General features: G+C 38.3%; 1 protein-coding gene and 1 long non-coding RNA gene across 3 annotated transcripts; both read left to right on the top strand.

The window, feature by feature from the left end:
• Positions 1-370: 370 nt before the first annotated feature.
• On the top strand, positions 371-2,720 carry LOC103911809 (E3 ubiquitin-protein ligase RBBP6-like). Of its 2 annotated transcripts, XM_073916519.1 has the most exons (7): positions 371-676; positions 878-977; positions 1,081-1,156; positions 1,439-1,527; positions 1,604-1,700; positions 1,804-1,943; positions 2,039-2,720. In XM_073916519.1, exons 1-7 carry the CDS (start codon positions 517-519, stop codon positions 2,208-2,210), a joined length of 834 nt encoding a protein of 277 aa, XP_073772620.1. In that variant the 5' UTR covers positions 371-516; the 3' UTR covers positions 2,211-2,720. The 2 variants fall into 2 exon arrangements, with proteins under 2 accessions (XP_073772620.1, XP_021335440.1); XM_021479765.3 differs by lacking the exon at positions 1,604-1,700.
• A 10,490-nt stretch (positions 2,721-13,210) lies between these two features.
• Positions 13,211-15,479, top strand: LOC137490767 (uncharacterized). Its single transcript, XR_012387059.1, has 7 exons — positions 13,211-13,289; positions 13,564-13,601; positions 13,907-13,934; positions 14,135-14,194; positions 14,502-14,618; positions 14,724-14,827; positions 15,390-15,479. It is a non-coding gene; the product is annotated as an uncharacterized lncRNA (long non-coding RNA).
• Positions 15,480-17,724: the final 2,245 nt, after the last annotated feature.

Below are 17,724 nucleotides of genomic sequence, written 5' to 3'. Positions count from 1 at the left end.
GTAGAAAATAAATTTGAAGGTGCCTTTAAAAAAAAGTGTTAAATTACTTTAAAAACGAAAAAACAAATCGCCAATAGGTGGCAGCAAGAGACCGCTTTATTCGAGTGAAGCTTTGAGTGATTCATACAGCCACGAATCACTGATTCATTGACTCGCTCGATTCTTTACAAAGGCCAGAATCATTCGTGTAAGGAAACGCAGCTGTGTATTATTCAGAGATGTCTAACTTCTGCAGTTTATTTAATTGTTATCATAGTAATGATTTCAATATTATTTATGAGAATATAACGCGGAAGTTTTCAGCGACTCTTCACGTGATCGTCAGCATCCATGGCAACGGTTCTCTTTGTGTTGTTTTGAACTTCGCTCTGTCATTGGCATCTGATCTCGGCGTCCTTCGTGGCAACTGATTCCCAGATTATTGATATTATTGATTGTTGGATACATCGATTGATCGCCTGCTGCTCCCTTCATTCAGGTTTGACCCTTGTTATCACACTGTGTTTTGTGTTCAGTATGTCTTGTGTTCATTACAGGTTTCAGAGTCGACTCACCTACGACTCGCTCCAGTTTGAGGGCCTCAACATCACTGTGGGAGAGCTGAAGCGGCAGATCATGAGGCGCGAGAGGCTGAAGTTCTGCCAGCTAAAGATCAGCAAAGCCCAAACTGATGAAGGTGAGATGAGGAAAAGCCACTTAAACTATACTACACTAACATTAGATGTGTTATTAGACAGACTTGTAGAAGCTGTGATTTATTATTCTGACTCTGATGGTGACATATAGTGATGTTCTGAGTGTTTTAAAATGCTAATGGCACTCAAAGTATACCATGGTAAATGATTATTACTATATTCAAACTTTATTTTGCTGTCAGAATACACAGATGATGATGCTCTCATCCCCAAAAACACGTCGGTCATCATCAGACGGGTCCCTGCAGCTGGACTGAAGTCATCAAACAGAAGATTTGTTGGGTAAGTCATGTGAAATGAGCGCAATCATCCTCTGATAGATGTTATATCAAGAGTTTGAGTCTGTCTGTGGTGTTTTAGTCACACAAGCTCCTTTGTTTTGCAGACATCAAGCTGGATTATCAGCCAAATCTTCTCAAACAGGTGATTCTTCACTCCTCTCACTGGAGCAGCTGTTGAAGGTATTGAACAAATGATTAATTCACCCCACTGTGCTGCTCTGTATTGAACTGCAGTGTTTGCATTTGAGGCGTCATAATGACATGTAGTGCAGAATATCAATACACAGTGTAAAACACCCACACACACACACACACACACAAACACATGCACACACACACACACACACACACACACACACACACACACACACAGAGCTTTTTAGGGAGATTTGAGGGTGTTTATCTGAGCTCTTGAGCAAATCAGTGAAATAAAATTCTAATGTGCAAATGCCTGTGAAACAGACTGAGAATCTGGCTGAGGCAAAGGCATCAGAGGAGGACAAGCTAAAAGCGGTGATGTACCAGTCCAGTCTGTGCTACTACTCCAGCAGGTGAGCGTTCAGACACTGACAGGTTTGGTTTGTGAGAAATGTTAGAGCTGATTCTCATGGTTCTGATGTTCATCAGTGAGTCCATGACACTGCTTGGGCTTCTTCCACCCAACTATGTCTGCTTTCACTGTGGGATCCCAGGACACCACATTAGGCACTGCCCCTCTAAAGGGGTAACTGGGTTTTCTAAGCTTATGGTTGCTGTGAACATGAGCTCTTGTCTCCATCAGTCAGATTGTTTGCTCTGTCGTTTGACTGTCACTCATGAATTCACAGGGTAGCAGCTCTGCTTCGCATAAGCGCATCAGGAGGAGCACAGGGATTCCCCGCAGCTTCCTGTTGGAGGTGGACGACCCAAACCGAAAGGGAGTCATGATGGACGGCAGCGGCAAATACGTCATTCCCATCATAGACGCGTGAGTAAACTGTACTTGGCATTGCAGCATGTTTTTGTGTTTGTGAAAATCTCACATTATGTCTGCTTGTGTGTGTTTGCGCTCGATCTGTTCAGTGAGGCCTATGCTGCTGAGAAGAAAAAGAGGCCGTCCTTCTGCCAGACCAAGCCGCTGCCCTCCTCTTCCTCAGCTGGTGCAGCATCTTCAGTCCAGGACGCTGGAGGGAAACGTTCCCGCTCCCCATCTCCACCAGAGACGCACAACGACCAGAAGAGACCACGTCACTGAGAGACCTTCACCCAAGAGACCTGGAGCCGACGTGAGCACAGTGTATATATTGTACATAGTTTATGAATAAAACTGAATAAAGATTTTAGCAGCATAAACCATGGACTGGTTGACCTTCACACAATACAGAAACACAAAAGAAAATGATCAACACATTAAGATAGAAATGATGAACAAACATGCTGCGGGAGAACCAGTGTGCTGTCCTGCTCAGAATCTAAAACTTTTAGTTAAAGTTTATTTCAGAGGTGCTTCAGGGAAACTTTTTCTTATGAAAGGCCAAAAACTAAACTCGTCTGAGGGTGGTGGGCTGGAGGTAAATCTACCAAACTGTAAAATTGTCAATGTAATTTCCTAGTTTATTATTATTAATCATTATATAATTTACATGATTCACTGAATACTGTAATTTACAACATTTCAAATTCTTTAATTGTATTAATAATTATACATTTTATAATGAATGAAAGTCTTACAATAAAACATGAACAATCCCATTTATAACACTAAAAATACACTTTGCCTTCGCTTGCTGATGTCTTCTGTAATGTCTGCTCTCCTTCAAGTGACTATTATTTTATTTGATTCATTCACAACATTTCATTGAAACGTTTAATTTCAGTTTGTTTATTTTTGTATCTCAACAGTTAAAAAATAAAGTTATGTTGTATTAGAAATGACAATCTCTGTTAAAGACTTTCCCCCAAAACTCCCCATCATTCTCCCTCTCTTCTCAGATGGGATGGAGGGCCAAATCAAAGGTTACCGTGGATCCACTTTGGCCCACGGGCTCTAGTTTGGGCATCTCTGGTTTACACCGATGACATGCTCATCTAATCAATCCTGGCCAAACAAAATGTTGCAGCTCATCTGGTCTTCAATGATCCCAATAGAGCCCACGTCACACCTCTCTTAAGCCTGATTTATACTTCTGCGCGCTGTCTCTGTTGGTCTGCATTAACACTTCCGAAACGCTAGTTGGCAGTGAGGTGTAAATGTTCCTCTGTGTTGAGTTTCTTCGCTACTTTTATGCTTTTCCTAAACACTTCCGGGATGTACAAGTGGCTCAAACTCGCTCATTTTGAGGCAGGAACCGGCGGACGTGCAACAACTTTAACTATGAGGTAAACACAAAACAAAACTTTCCATCCGAAGCTCCTTCACGGGACTCCACACTTGTAGACAATCGCTCGCGCCATTCGCGCGGCTCTCGGTCCCGCCCAGACTCGTCAGCGCTACCAAGCCGACCAATCACAGAGCTTGCGCTCTACAATTTTTGAAGCGACGCCGACGGCCATGGCCACGCCAAGGGCTATGCGTGAGCGCCGTAGCATACGCCGGCGTTTGACGCAGAAGTATAAATCAGCCTTTACCTCTCCACTTACACTGGCTGTCAGCTGAAGGTTCAAAACATCTCCACTTGCTACTTGGTACACTTGCCCCTCTGTCCAGAAGTGAGCACTGCCTCTTAGAACCATCCCATCAAGGATTTGGGGGTGTTTAACCCTTCTGTGCTGTTGGTGAAGTTTTGGTCCACTCTGGGCTGATTTTGAGGCTTAATTTACCAACAACTTTCTCTGTGGTTCAGCAAATGGGATGATTTTTGGTGACAAGTCTTGTTGACACATATTTTGGGAAAATACTTTTTGAATTTTTTAAAAACTCAACAATACACTCTGAGCAAATTTACCACCCTTTCATTGTGTTCATGGCTGTTTTTGCCCAAGTGATTTCCATTATTTTTAAATGCAACGTCATGACAGCGTATAATCATGCATTCTTGATTGTTGGTGGTTTTTCCTGTTGGGAAGAGGTAAGATTTGTGATTTTTGCTGGTGATCATCAGTTACAGTGCAAAAAAGCTTGATTTCTTGCTTTTATTTGGTGTTTAGTGAGTGTGTGAGGTTGTAAGAGAGACTTTAACACACAGATATTGATGTGTAGGAGAAAATACAAAATAGGCACCTCAGCTGTCAGAACATAGTAAACATAGTAAGTGTACTTATGCATGTACTCTATAAATTGCAGTTTTACTCCACAGAACTCCATATAAAAGTCAGACACGCTTTTGCACGGGGCAATGTAAAGGATTTAATGGTGCCAACTGATGATCAACAGTAAAAATGAAATTTGACCTCTTCCTAAGTGGGAACCCACTAACCAGAGTTGCTGCTGGTCAAAAGGAGACCCTAAGAGAATTTTTACTGCGGTGCTTCAGCAGAGAAACAAAAACACACAAACATATGTGTTTAAACGTGTATTCATTGTGTGTGTGTGTGTGTGTGTGTGTGTGTGTGTGTGTGTGTCTGTGTGTGTGTGTGTGTGTGTGTGTGTATGTGTATGATATGGCTGAAAAAAATGTAAACAGTGATTTTTGCACTCATTCATTCATTTTCTTGTCGGCTTAGTCCCTTTATTACAGTTTTTTACAATGGCTATGACACTTTTATCAATACATTTAACAAGTTTCCTAAACTCTTAACACAGTTAGCACAACATCCGTCTTCGTGGGCTATACAATTAACACATTTCTTGTTGTTTTGACACAAAATGCATCCAGTTAACACAAATTTAAAATGCTTGAACTTCTTTTAAACACAAGCTCAACCAAGAACAAAACAATGTAATTTTACAGTCAAATTTACAAATGCTTTAACACAGTATGTCAGAACAGATAACACCATGATCTAAACAGAATTTATACAGGATAAAGTCAAAGTGAACAGCTGTTCTAATTGTGAATTGAAACACAAGTTTATTCCCTGTATTTTATTTAATTGCCAATGAGAAACAGCATATTGCGGTTATATAAATAAATAAATAAATAAATAAATGTATATATATATATATATATATATATATATATATATATATATATATATATATATATATATATATATATGTAAGATTAAGATTATGTAAGATGTAAGATTATGCAATACAGTCATTACTGTACTTTACACAGTGTGTTTTGCAGTAAACTACTCTTTAAACCTGGAGTTCATTAGTACATACAGTACATATACAGTACAGCATTTGCATACACTGTGTCTAATTACTTTCAGAGAGTCATGAAGTTAGAGGCCAATCAAGTACCACATGAAATTTTCAATGTTGACAAGGCTGGGGATGTCGACGTAGGAAAAACATAATAGGCCAAAGGGCCACAGTTACCGTGCCGGGCCTCAGAAGATATCAAGTATAATGTGGATGAGAACATGTGGCAAAAGACCGGGCAGTATAGAAGATTACTTTGTTATTTTATTATAATTGTGGTGCTTTTCCTGTTTGCAGTGATGTCCTTCTTCAAAAAAAGTCTGTACTGCAGAAATTCTGTCTGTATTTTTTTTACATAAACTGTAAATTTTATAAAGCAATTTTTTTCCTTCGTTTTGTATAGAATTTTTGCCGTAAACGAAAGAAAATGCATGCATTTACGTAACCCAACGAAACAAAACTGTAACGAGACTTCAAATATAAGGGCAGAGCTGACACATAAACTAATGCAGTTTCTGTAATTTTAGCTGATGATAGTGTTTTCATTGTCAGTGTGTTCTGATTGACTGAATGTTTCTGTTGGAAGAGAACATGTGTTTGTGTTTTGAACAATAATTTCATTTTGAAACATGTTTGCAGTGTTTTGTTAGACATGGTGTATTGTGTTCGTTTATTATTGTATTTTGAAAAGTAGTTCAGAGGTTTAGTTTATAATGTGTGATTTTGAGCATAAAATTAACTGTTTTGCCAATTGTGTATTTTAGGTGTGTTGCTGCGTTAAGAGTTTAGCAAACTTGTTAAATGTATTGAAAAAAGTGTCATAGCCATTGTAAAAAACTGTAATCCGGGGTCACCACAGCAGAATGAACCACCAACTTATCCAGCAAGTTTTTACGCAGCAGATGCCCTTCCAGCCATAACACATCTCTGGGAAACATTCACTCACACACTCATACACTACAGACAATTTAGTCTACCCAATTCACCTGTACCACATGTCTTTGAACTGTGGGGGAAACCGGAGCACTGGGAGGAAATCCACGCAAATGCAGGGAGGACATGCAAACTCCACACAGAAACGCCAACTGAGCCAAGGTTCGAACCAGCGACCCAGCAACCTTCTTTCTGTGAGACGACAGCACTACCTACTGTACCACTGCCTCGCCGATTTTTGCACTATTTTGACAAATTATTGACTATTATGACATGTTATAATAATGTAATTTGCACGTGTTGCCATATATCAGCTTTCTATATGGGGATGTGCAGTGAGGAAAACATTACAGTAAACCTACATTATGATGGAATGAATAAAATAGTTCAGTATATCCACTGTCTGCACTGTTCCCTCTACACTTATGTATAAACCATCATGAAACCTGTATCATATATTTTAAACAACAATATTTAATGATTGTTTATTGAAACAATGCATTTTGTATGCTGGTGATCTAAAGTAGTGTTCCTGTAGTATTTGTATGATAATAGGATTATGTGAACCAATGATCCTATTGTGTATGAACTTTTATGGACACTCAATAACTCAGTCTACACATTAGTCCAGATGAACACACTAAAACTTCCGCTTTATTTTCCACGCGCACACACCACATGCACGCGCACACACTTCAATAAATCTTATAACATGCTGAACACAACAATCCCCCCCCCCCCCCTCCAAGAACTACATGACTTAGTAAACAAGTTTTAATGTGGCAGCCAAAACAGCAGACACATCTTAACCTTTATGCATGAAAGTCTATGATATAATCCTTAAGATAGGCTGGACGAGTCTTCGCCCGAACTGGTCTACCTCCCAAACCCTCCTGCTGTTGCATTCCTGGAACATCTTGGATAGGATCGTGCAATGTTTGGGAAGGACAGGGGTCAGTGTCTGCCAAGAGTGGTGGCGGATCAGGCTCCGCCTGTTGTGGGGGCTCCCTGAGCTGACGACCCTGAGGTGCCTGGTATAGCTGCTGCTGTACTGGCTCAGGTTGTGGGGTTGGAAAGTTTATTCCTCGTGTTGCTGCCCCCATTGGTTCTGTTGCCCTTGGGCCTCTTGTTGTAGTAAGGGGAATAGGCACTTTCTGCAATCTACTTGCATGCCAGCGAGAACCATCACTCAACATATATGTGGTTGAGCCTAACCGACGAACTACTTGGTGAGGTTCAGACCAGAAAGATGCCATTTTACTGCTACGGTGGGGTCTGCGGGCCCGCACCCAGTCCAGTACCTCGATGTTAGCATGCCTAACCCTGTGTCGTTTGTCGAAGTTATTTTTCATACGATCCTGGTTTGTAGTGACAGCCACTTTGGCTTTTGCTTGGGGCTCCTTTACTGTCGTTGCTGGCAAACCACATGCTCTTAGCCGGTCTAGGGGCAGTTCTATCTCCCGGCCAAGCATGAGCAGAGCAGGTGAAACGTGAGTGGTACTGTGCTGACTAGCCCTGTAGTGCATTAAGGTTAGGTTAAGTGCCATTTGGAATGAGTATCCCTGAACCAGATGTGCCCGAACCCCATTCTTAAGACTCTGGTTCAATCACTCCTATCGCCAGCATCGTTTGAAGCTCTGCAGTCACTTCATCCCGCAGTGCGAGAGGGATTCTGCGCAGGGGTTGAATGACTGGTGACACCTCCGGATCCACCAGAGGCCTGTGGGTAAAAACTGTGAGGCACCCCAGTCCTTTAAACAGTGCCGGCCATCTCTGCTGCCATGTAGTGGTGATGTGGTGGATATCCGACCCCTTGTTGTCTCGCAGTGTGAATCCTAAACATGTGAACAGGTCCAATCCCAGGAGGTTGGCACCCCGCTCAGTAATATAGAAAGGAAATGATGGTATGTGTTTAGAGCCATAGCGGACTGGAACATGAAGAACACCCAGCATAGTGAACTTAGAGCTGTCATAACCACAAAGAGATGTAGAGGGCTGTTGCAGTGGCAGATGGGAGAAGAACTTGTGATATGTGTTGGCATTGAGCAGAGAAGCTGCCGCACCCGTATCCAGCAACAGTGGAAGGCTCACCTCACCAAGGAGTACAGTACATGTCCTAAAAGCTGCTTGCCCTCCTGAAACATGTCTGATTTCAGTGCAGTTATACGGAGCATGTGGGTGTCGCTTCAGTGACGCTTGAGCAGCTGGTGCAGAACGGCATACTTTTGCAAAGTGATTTTTTTTTTGGCAATTCCTGCAGATCTGTCCTCGTGCAGGACAATTTTGAATAGAGTTGTGTGAATTAGATCCACAATTGCTGCAGAAAACTAAACTTCTACGATTTCCTTGATGCTGTGTAAGCTGCACTGGAAAACATGTTTCTTCAGTTTCTGTATTATGTGGGGATAATGGGCCGTGGTTTGTGAGACAGACAGATCGCATCTGCTGTAACGGTACGTCCGCCAGGGGGCGCGCATCTGCCAGCAACGTAGAGCATTCAGTGGCCGCCTCCACCTGCACAGCTATAGCAACAGCATGATCTAAAGTTAATTCATCAGTTTCCAGCAGCAGTTTTTCCCGGGTCTTGTCACACAATATCCCCTCGATAAACTGATCCCGAACAATCTGATCTTGAAGAGTTCCATAATTGCATGAGCGTGCCATATCTCGCAGATTAGTTACGTAATTCTGCACGGACTCACCCGAGTGCTGAAGCCGTTTGCGCAGCTTGTATCGGCGCAGCAGCACGCGCTGTTGCCCGGTGAAGTGATTCGCGAGGAGAGCGACTGCTTCCTCATATGTTTCTGCATGTCCCAGAGCACGATATATTCTCTGTCCCTCCGCCCCGAGACAGTGGCGAAGCAGAGCGATTTTTCTCCGATCGGAGATGTCCGTGAAATCCATAGCCTCAAGGTACACTGTGAAACCATCTAACCAGTTCGCCCATGGAATAGGCGGGTCGCCAGGCACTGGGAGGAAAGGTGGTGGTGCAGGTAAGCTAAATTCAGCCATCTTCGTCGCCAATATTGTGTATGAACTTTTATGGACACTCAATAACTCAGTCTACACATTAGTCCAGATGAACACACTAAAACTTCCGCTTTATTTTCCACGCGCACGCACCACATGCACGCGCACGCACTTCAATAAATCTTATAACATGCTGAACACAACAGATCCTGCAAATGCAAGACTTCCTTAAGGAAATGAATGCAGCATGCAGAGTTTTGAACACTGGACAGTTTGTGTTAAAAGTAGTGACTGTTCAGAGTTTTGTGTCTAGAGTTTTGAAAATTGACATCAGGGTTCTGAAATTTGTGGCAAAATGATTGAAAAATACTGTAAGAGAACGGTAGTCAAGCACTTTTCATAATGTATTTGAATTACTTCATAATGTGGAGTTAATTCAAGCCTTTCTGCAATGATGAGTAACACACAATGTCATTACAAAGTTCCTGTGCGCACACAGACACACACACATATATGCGTTTTAAAGCTGATTTATACTTCTGCATCAAGTTTACGTGTATGGAGTATGGACACTGACGCTGACCTTTAAAAAAATAAAACTATATATCACGACAATGCGTATCGCAAACTCTGTGAATGGTCGGCTTGGTAGAGCTGAGATGTGTGGTCAGGGCTGAGAGCCATGGGAGAGTGTTTACAGGTGTTGAATCTGGTGAAGGAGCTCCATATGAAAACTTTTGTTTTGTGTTTACCTTATGATTAGAGTTGTTGCACATTCCCTGGTTCCCGACTATGAATGAGTGAGTTTGAGCTACAGTATGTTGCATTAACAAGCAGAAACTCAACACAAAGGAACATTGAAAACCTGCTGCCAGCTAGCATTTTGGAAGTGTTATTGCAGAGCAACACTAACAGAACACAGAAGTTTAAGTGCATGGCTTCACGCAATGCATGTGCCATAGGCAGGGGCGGACTGGGACAAAATTTCAGCCCTGGCACTGTAGCCGGACCAGCCCACATGACCACACCGACACAGCCCCACCGACAGACACGCACATTTACTACTTATATTGGTGTACAGATAGTGAAATAATATAAGCAGAACCATATATGTAATAAATATTTAAATATTTAATGTATGTGACTGGAAGAAAAACAACCCGTTTATGACAAATTCATACATACAGTAAAACTAAATTAAAATAATTTAAAGTCCGTGTGCAGTCTGTTTACCATTTGTCTGCTATTTATGATAGGAGTAACCTGTGAATGTGTATCACACACACACACACACACACCTTTACACACAAATGGACATGCAGCACTACATTCAGCATACTTTTATTCACAAATAACTATACTTGTCATTCTCTGAAGTGTTTTTCTTTATTGCCACGGTCCATAGACTATGTTGGCTTCTCCTTGTCATGTTGACAGTAAACACATTGTCTGATTCTACATCTTCTCATCCATTTTAACTCTGTAACTCTGCAATTTTAATATGTCTGTATGGCTGTCTGAGATTATACTTGTTCCTCACCCTTGCCTGGCTCTTATTGTGTCCATGCTTTTTGCTGGTCTCTGCAGTCACTGTGTCATCATTATTTGAATCACTGCTTATGCTAGGCTTGACTCATTCTAGTTTTTAATAAATATGTGCTTATGAAACAATTATAGGTGACCTAAAGAATAAATATTAACAAGTATGGCCTATTCTACAGTTAAGTTCAAATGTAACTATGTAGACTTAACTACATATTTTGTCATGTGTTCACCTCTACTGTAGAGTTAACTACAAACCCAAAGTACAGTGTGTAACGTTTATTTGTTTTTTTCTACCTCTACCACACTCCTTTCTGTCTCTGCTAGGCCTACCGTTGCATCCTTTCTCACAGCACTGGTATTGGCAATACCCTAGTTAATTAACACAGTATAGGATGTAAAGATTGCAGCAAAATGTTTTCTTACTGACTGCTCTGAACATTTGAATAACAGGGTTTCTGCAGGTTTATTCAAATCAAATTTAAAACATTTCAAGACCCTTTTAAGACCATTATGAATAAAATTGTAGACTTATACAGGGCTAAACACAAAAGATTTTTTCTAATGGTCTGGTAACTTTAGTAAATAGTTTTTGTATTAATTGAAGATAATGTAAAGGGATTAGTTGCTTTATTTTTCCTTCCATGATTAGAGAATTTAATTTGGAGAATTTGCTGAAAATAATGTAACAGCTGTTTTAAACTGAATCTCTTTGCAATAAAAAAAAACTGATTTGGCCAGATTGGGTAGCTTTACTTGGATAAAGGGAAATTAAGAACTGTTTTAAATGATTTAAGACCTACAACACAATATTTCAGTGAACTTAAGACTATTTAAGGCCTAATATTTTATTATTTTTTTTAATTTAAGACATTTTAAGACTTTTTAAGACACTGCAGAAACCCTGTATACAAATTAATACAATTAAGTAATAACAGTTGCACCGAAATGAATAGAATATAAAGCAAAAACGAAAAAAGCAGCAATATTTGTGTGTACCAGCGGATTTGTACATTTTTAATCCTTCATGATATATAGTTATTTGTGAAATTATGCTGAAGTGTTGCTAGTGCTGCATCTCCATTTGTGTGTAAAGGTGTGTGTGTGTGATACACATTCACAGGCTCCTATCATACACTGTAAAAAATTTCCAGGTTTTCACAACAAGTTACTGTAATTTTTCACAGTAAATTACATTAGTATCTCTTCACAGTATTTAACTGAAAAATTCACAGTAATATGTTGTATTCATAATTTTATTGTGAAATTACGGCAGGTAGCATGATTACAGCAAATTACTGTGAAAAGGGCTATATCTTTTGCACGTTAGTTATAGAAATTCAAACCTTTTTTTTAACTCAACGTAGAAATTAATACAAATGAACTTTTAACAGATAATAACAGAATGTTATAGCCCCCAAAACGATTTGGTTACAAACATCTTTTTGGTTGTACTGCACCTTTATTTTATACAGTTAACATAGAATAGGAAATAATATTTAATGAACAACTGTGTGCTTAGCCAAAACATAATAAACTGGAATAAAAAGTAATTAATTAATGAAACCAAAGACTGTTAAACAGCCAACAATTATTTCAATGTCAGGGTAAATGTCTGCTTTAGACGGTTTCATGAGTATTGGGCACCTGTCATCGCCTGGAGGTCACTAATCTCAGAATTAAATATATATATATATATATATATATATATATATATATATATATATATATATATATATATATATATATATATATATATATATATATATATATAAAAGTTATTATTTTTTATCTATATAAATAAACCATAGATTAGAGTTTTAAACAACTACATTCTAGCATGAAAAACAGTTAAAACTTCATTTTCGGACGCATATAGAGCCATCGAAGACGGGGCAATTGTCCCTATGTCTAGCCTGAAGACAGGCGCCTCTCGGCGGATACATGAGTAATGAGCGCCGTTACCGCCTGGAGGTCATAGATCTCCGCTACCGGCAAAACACACTTAAAATTACACACCATCTTTACTAACAATCCACAGATTTGAGTTTTGAAGAACTACATTCTCGCATGAAAAAGTGTTAAAACTTTATTTCATTACATATTAAAAGCAATGTTTATAATATTATGTGCCTTCTCATCCACCATTACAGCTTGATGCAGCTTGGTGCGAAATGAATCCTGGGAGGAAAAAATTATAATTCTCAATACACTCCAAACGAACTTTATTCTTATTGTTGAAGTCAGAGATATGTAATATTTTGAATGGCGAAGAAAATAATTAAATTTATATTTCAATCAATATATTACTTTTGCACTGCTTCGGTTCAGGACTCGTGTTACATTGAATCAGATTCAGATATTTTATCAGACGTGTTCATAAGCTCATAGTCATCAACAAGCAATTCGTGTACAAGCAGTACACGAACCAAGCAATATGATGAAATATTAATGAATTATATGTTTGCGTCTTACAATATTATACAAAACGGAATCGTTTTCAGGCGAATTCGACTCTTTACTGTTCACTTAAAGGAGCCGATTCATTGAACAGAACTGACTCGACTCGAACGCAAACAAGCGCCATCACCACAGACAACGCCTGAGTCGTCTCTTCACCCAACGGATTCATCCTCGGTAAGTGTTACAATATGACTTTTGTCCGTTAAATGATTGTTGTATGTGTATTTCTGTATAGTGCATGTCATTTAACAGGAATTTACCGAGTACTTTAGTTGTACTCGCACGTACAGGGTTTAAGCGCGCCTTTTTTTTAAAACAAGAAATTAACGACACCAGATGGTGCCTGTAGTGTTTTCTGAGGTATTAGCATAACGTTAACGTTAGTTCCTGAAAAAAGAAAGGGAATTTTCTTTAATTAACTTCTTGTTAACTGCATTTTCTGTTTCAGTACAAGACTGAAGTGAAGGTGAAATGACTAAAGTTAAGGTAAGCTCTGACCTTCACTTAAGTTAACGTTACGGTTAACGTTACGTTAGTCACCATCATGTACGTTAATTTTGTTCACTGTAACGTTAACGTTAAGTTAGTTAAATAAACTAAACTCATTATGAAACAAGTCTTAACTGTTTTATTAAATGAGGCTTATAATACAATTCAGTTGTATTCTTTTAAACTAACACTAACACAGTACATATTGTATATTTCTCACTGGTGTTAATGCAGTGCTAACATTTACTAATGAGAACTAATTGCATATTGTCACTAACTAGATTTTATTTTTTGGTGTTCAGGTGTACCTGATAATAGCTGAAGTGTGAGGTGAGTAAATTCTGAGCACACAAATATAACCTAAATTCATTGTCACAATCTAAACATATATATATATATATATATATATATATATATATATATATATATATATATATATATATATATATATATACATATATACATACGAGTATGTGTGTGTTAGGTTGAGTCTTATTCTACTCTTATTATATTCATATTTTTTTTTGCAGCCACAGCCATTGATGTTAAAACACTGATGCTACCAATCAACCATTGCTTGATTATTAAAGGTAATGTTGATGCCTCATTTTTATTAGATTTTTAAATGTCAGGTTTTTCACAGATTTGTTGTGAGCAGTTTCTTGTACAAACTCCTTTTCTTCTTCCAGAAGTTTCACCAGTACCTCCAGTAGTAGTAAATATTAGACAAAGATTTTTTTAAACTATAGTTTTTATTTTTATGAGCAATTTTACTGGGCATGTGTGTTTGTTTGCTTGGTTTTTAATAGGCAGAGCATGGAATGTCAACTTTGTTTCTACAAACAAATTTAATTATTCACAAACACCTCTAATTTAGTTTTTCTTTCCCCCTTTTAGTCTTATTCCTTGGAGGGTCGAGTGGTCATGGGACCTCACCTGGATTTCACAACTGACTTTGGATCTGGTCTGAAACTGAAGTATGCTGAAGTTGCCTTTTGCACTCTGGAATTTAAGGTAATGTCTACAATAAATATTGTAACTGAGGGCTTGTTTTGGGGGGTTAAACAAGGAATGTATTGGAGCACAAGTCATGACTCCCCTTGTCCCCTTGTTATAAAGGGCCGTGTTGCAGACACAATTTGTTTGTCTGTGCTGGAGACCAGAGGGGAAGCTGTCTTTAAAAGGATGGGGCTCTTATACCATATGTGAAGTTACCTATTCAGGTGAGTGGATTACATGCAAGTCATTGCAAATGCATAAATAGTGGGAAATTTTTACTGGGCAGCACAAATTAAGTGAACCTCAAAAAACGTTGAAAAATATTTGGAATATTTGCAAAAAACTTGATTGAAATGAATACAACACAAATGTAGTTTTTTTTGCAAAATTTTCCTAATATTTAAATCATGAAAAATTAGCTTGATGCAAGAAACATCCTGCTAGTATTCAAGAGCAAGTGCTGTGATGCATGTGTTAACTTTGCAATAAGTGTGAACCCAGCATTAGATTATAGTCTGTAAACAGAAGGTGTAAATCAAATCACCTGTTTTAAAATGCTCTGCCTAGGTCATTAAAACCACTATTTGTTGTTGGACTGTTCTTGATTGTGTGTTTGTGATGGAAATGCTTTTCAGATGTTTTTGTTTAAATGATTGCAGTTTGACTGAGCTACAGTATTGTCAGCATGTTCAAACTGAGCTAACAGTAATTTTGCTCTGTAGTGCAGCAGTAGTGTCCCAGTAGTGTTGTATGAAGCTAACTGTTTGTCTGCCCTTTTGCTTATAGTGGCTTTTTGGGCACCAGTTTGGAGATGGAAGACAGACGAAGTCAAAGAAGCAGAGAAGACACATCAACCAGCAAGTGTGTAAAATTATCAGGAAAATGATTGACTTTGAATAGACGACTGCCTAATTTAGCAAGAAGTTTTGTCTCTCTCTCTCTCATGTATATATATATATATATATATATATATATATATATATATATATATATATATATATATATACATATATATGTATACATATATATGTATATATATATATATGTATATATATATATATATATATATATATATATATATATATATATATATATATATATATATATATATAAATGAGAGAGAGCGCACTCTGAAGCACTGCTTTTTATATGTATGCTAAATATGATGTCAGATTTTTTTATTAATATGTTCTTATAGTATTTTTTGAGGCTTCACCTTCACCTTTTGAAAGTTTTCTGAAATGTTTACACAGATGTCATTAAGCTGTTAAATAAATCTGTAAAATGTATGTGTGTTTGTTTTTATTTTGATTTTAGAGTCTTCTCAGATCACCCAAAAATGAAGATTCTGTCGTCATTTACACATCCTCAGGTTGTTTGGACACAAAGAGGAATATTTGATATTTTTATTCCTGTGTTTAACAAAAAAATCATTTTTAACAGAGCTGGAACAACCTGAGGGTGAGTAAATCAAGATAGAATTTCCATTTTTGTGTGACCTAAAATTGCTTTGAAATTTTACAGCACCAAACTGTTAAATTACAGTAATCCGGGATATAACTGTAACTTTACAGTTAAATCAGGTATTTAAACTGCAACCTACTGCTAAATCACAGTAATCGTTTTGCAAATTCACAGTAAAATATAGTTAATTCTACAAGATAATACTGTGAAATTACAGTAACGGACTTTATTATCTACTGTAAAGTTACAATATATGGTTGTAATTTCACAATAATTTAATGTGACAAAACCACAGTAAATTACTGTGAACTACCTCACAATAATTTACTGTGAATTTACATACAGTAATTTACTGTGAAAGTAATGCAATTATTAGCCAGTAATTTACTGTGAATTTAAGGTCAAATTTTTTACAGTGTAAGGATTAATTTATTTTTAAATTTGAAGTGTTTCTGGCAATCAGTAATCTCATACCCCTTGTTGATTGTACATGGAAGAGTTTTAGTATCTTTATTTGTATAAGTTTTTTCTGATTCCTTAATTTGTTTATTTTAATTTGTTGTAGACCACACCAACCCACAAGGATACCCAAAGTGATTGCTAGCACTTGCATACTCAGTACTTGTTGGAAACGTTGTGGAAAGAATAAAGAGTCAAAATAATTCTGGATAGATTGAATCTCATTTCCCTGACAATGAGATGATTATGTACTGTAACCTATGCATGCATTTAATGTAATAGTTTAAAGACTAGCTATGTGTTCAGAGTTCACAACAAATGCATACAGTACTGTGGCTATAGCTTTAAGCTCTTTTGAATGTTAGAATATATTCCTAGTAGCATACAGCAGTCTGTATAACAGAAATCACGTTAATTGCTGATAATGACATTAAAATGTGCAGGAGTTCTACGCTAAGCTGACAACTGTTAAACACAATGTAACGTTAGTCACTGTGTTTAATGCACTGTCACAAACTCTCAGAAGTAGCGTGAATGGTGAGACATTTACTTGGTATGTTTTAGTATAATGAATTAGAAGTACATTTTCTGTTTTCTTACCTCCTCTACTGCGCTGCTGTCCTCCGACGCAGCAGCCGAATGTTCGTATACATTTCAGTAACTTTATGCATTTGGCAGCGTCTGATTTTAGCCAAGTGGTGCTCGCTGCAGAGCCATTTGGGCAAGCTGAGCTCCAGTTAGGGGGAGCTTGAGCTTGAGCTCCACCTTTTTTGCACTTCTTCTACGAGTGATCTCACTGGGGGTAGGGTTAGGGGTGGGGTTGGTGTACGCATTAAAACAGCTTACAGGAGGCAGAGCGAGAGCTCATGCTCCCCTCCCTGGAGCCCAGCTCTGCTCAAATGGCTCTGCAGCGACCACCCTCTCGATTTTAGAGCCCTTTTGCGCTCTTTATCTGAGCTTTTCGGCCCTGCCTTTTCTTTTTACGGTCCATCTCTGACAATTAGCTTGTGTGGCACTTATTGTTTGTTTTACATTCTTGCTAGATTTTGATTACGTCCGCGTAACCTCAGATTGGGTCGGCCCCTCTCAAAACCAGCCGGTCGTCGCCGATTGGACCAAATGCTCAACATTTATTATTATTATTATTATTATTATTATTATTATTATTATTATTATTATCATCATAATATCACATTTT

This window comes from Danio rerio, chromosome 11 (assembly GCF_049306965.1).
Source record: "Danio rerio strain Tuebingen ecotype United States chromosome 11, GRCz12tu, whole genome shotgun sequence".
Lineage (NCBI taxonomy): Eukaryota > Metazoa > Chordata > Actinopteri > Cypriniformes > Danionidae > Danio > Danio rerio.
The sequence above is the reverse complement of the archived record's forward strand: the minus strand, read 5'-3'. Positions and strand labels throughout refer to the sequence as shown.

Coding starts and splice junctions, on each gene's coding strand:
- LOC103911809 (XM_073916519.1), top strand. CDS start 517: ATGTCTTGTGTTCATTACAGGTTTCAGAGTCGACTCACCTACGACTCG. Junction 1,157..1,438: donor CACTGGAGCAGCTGTTGAAG/GTATTGAACAAA, acceptor CCTGTGAAACAG/ACTGAGAATCTGGCTGAGGC. Junction 1,944..2,038: donor GTCATTCCCATCATAGACGC/GTGAGTAAACTG, acceptor CGATCTGTTCAG/TGAGGCCTATGCTGCTGAGA.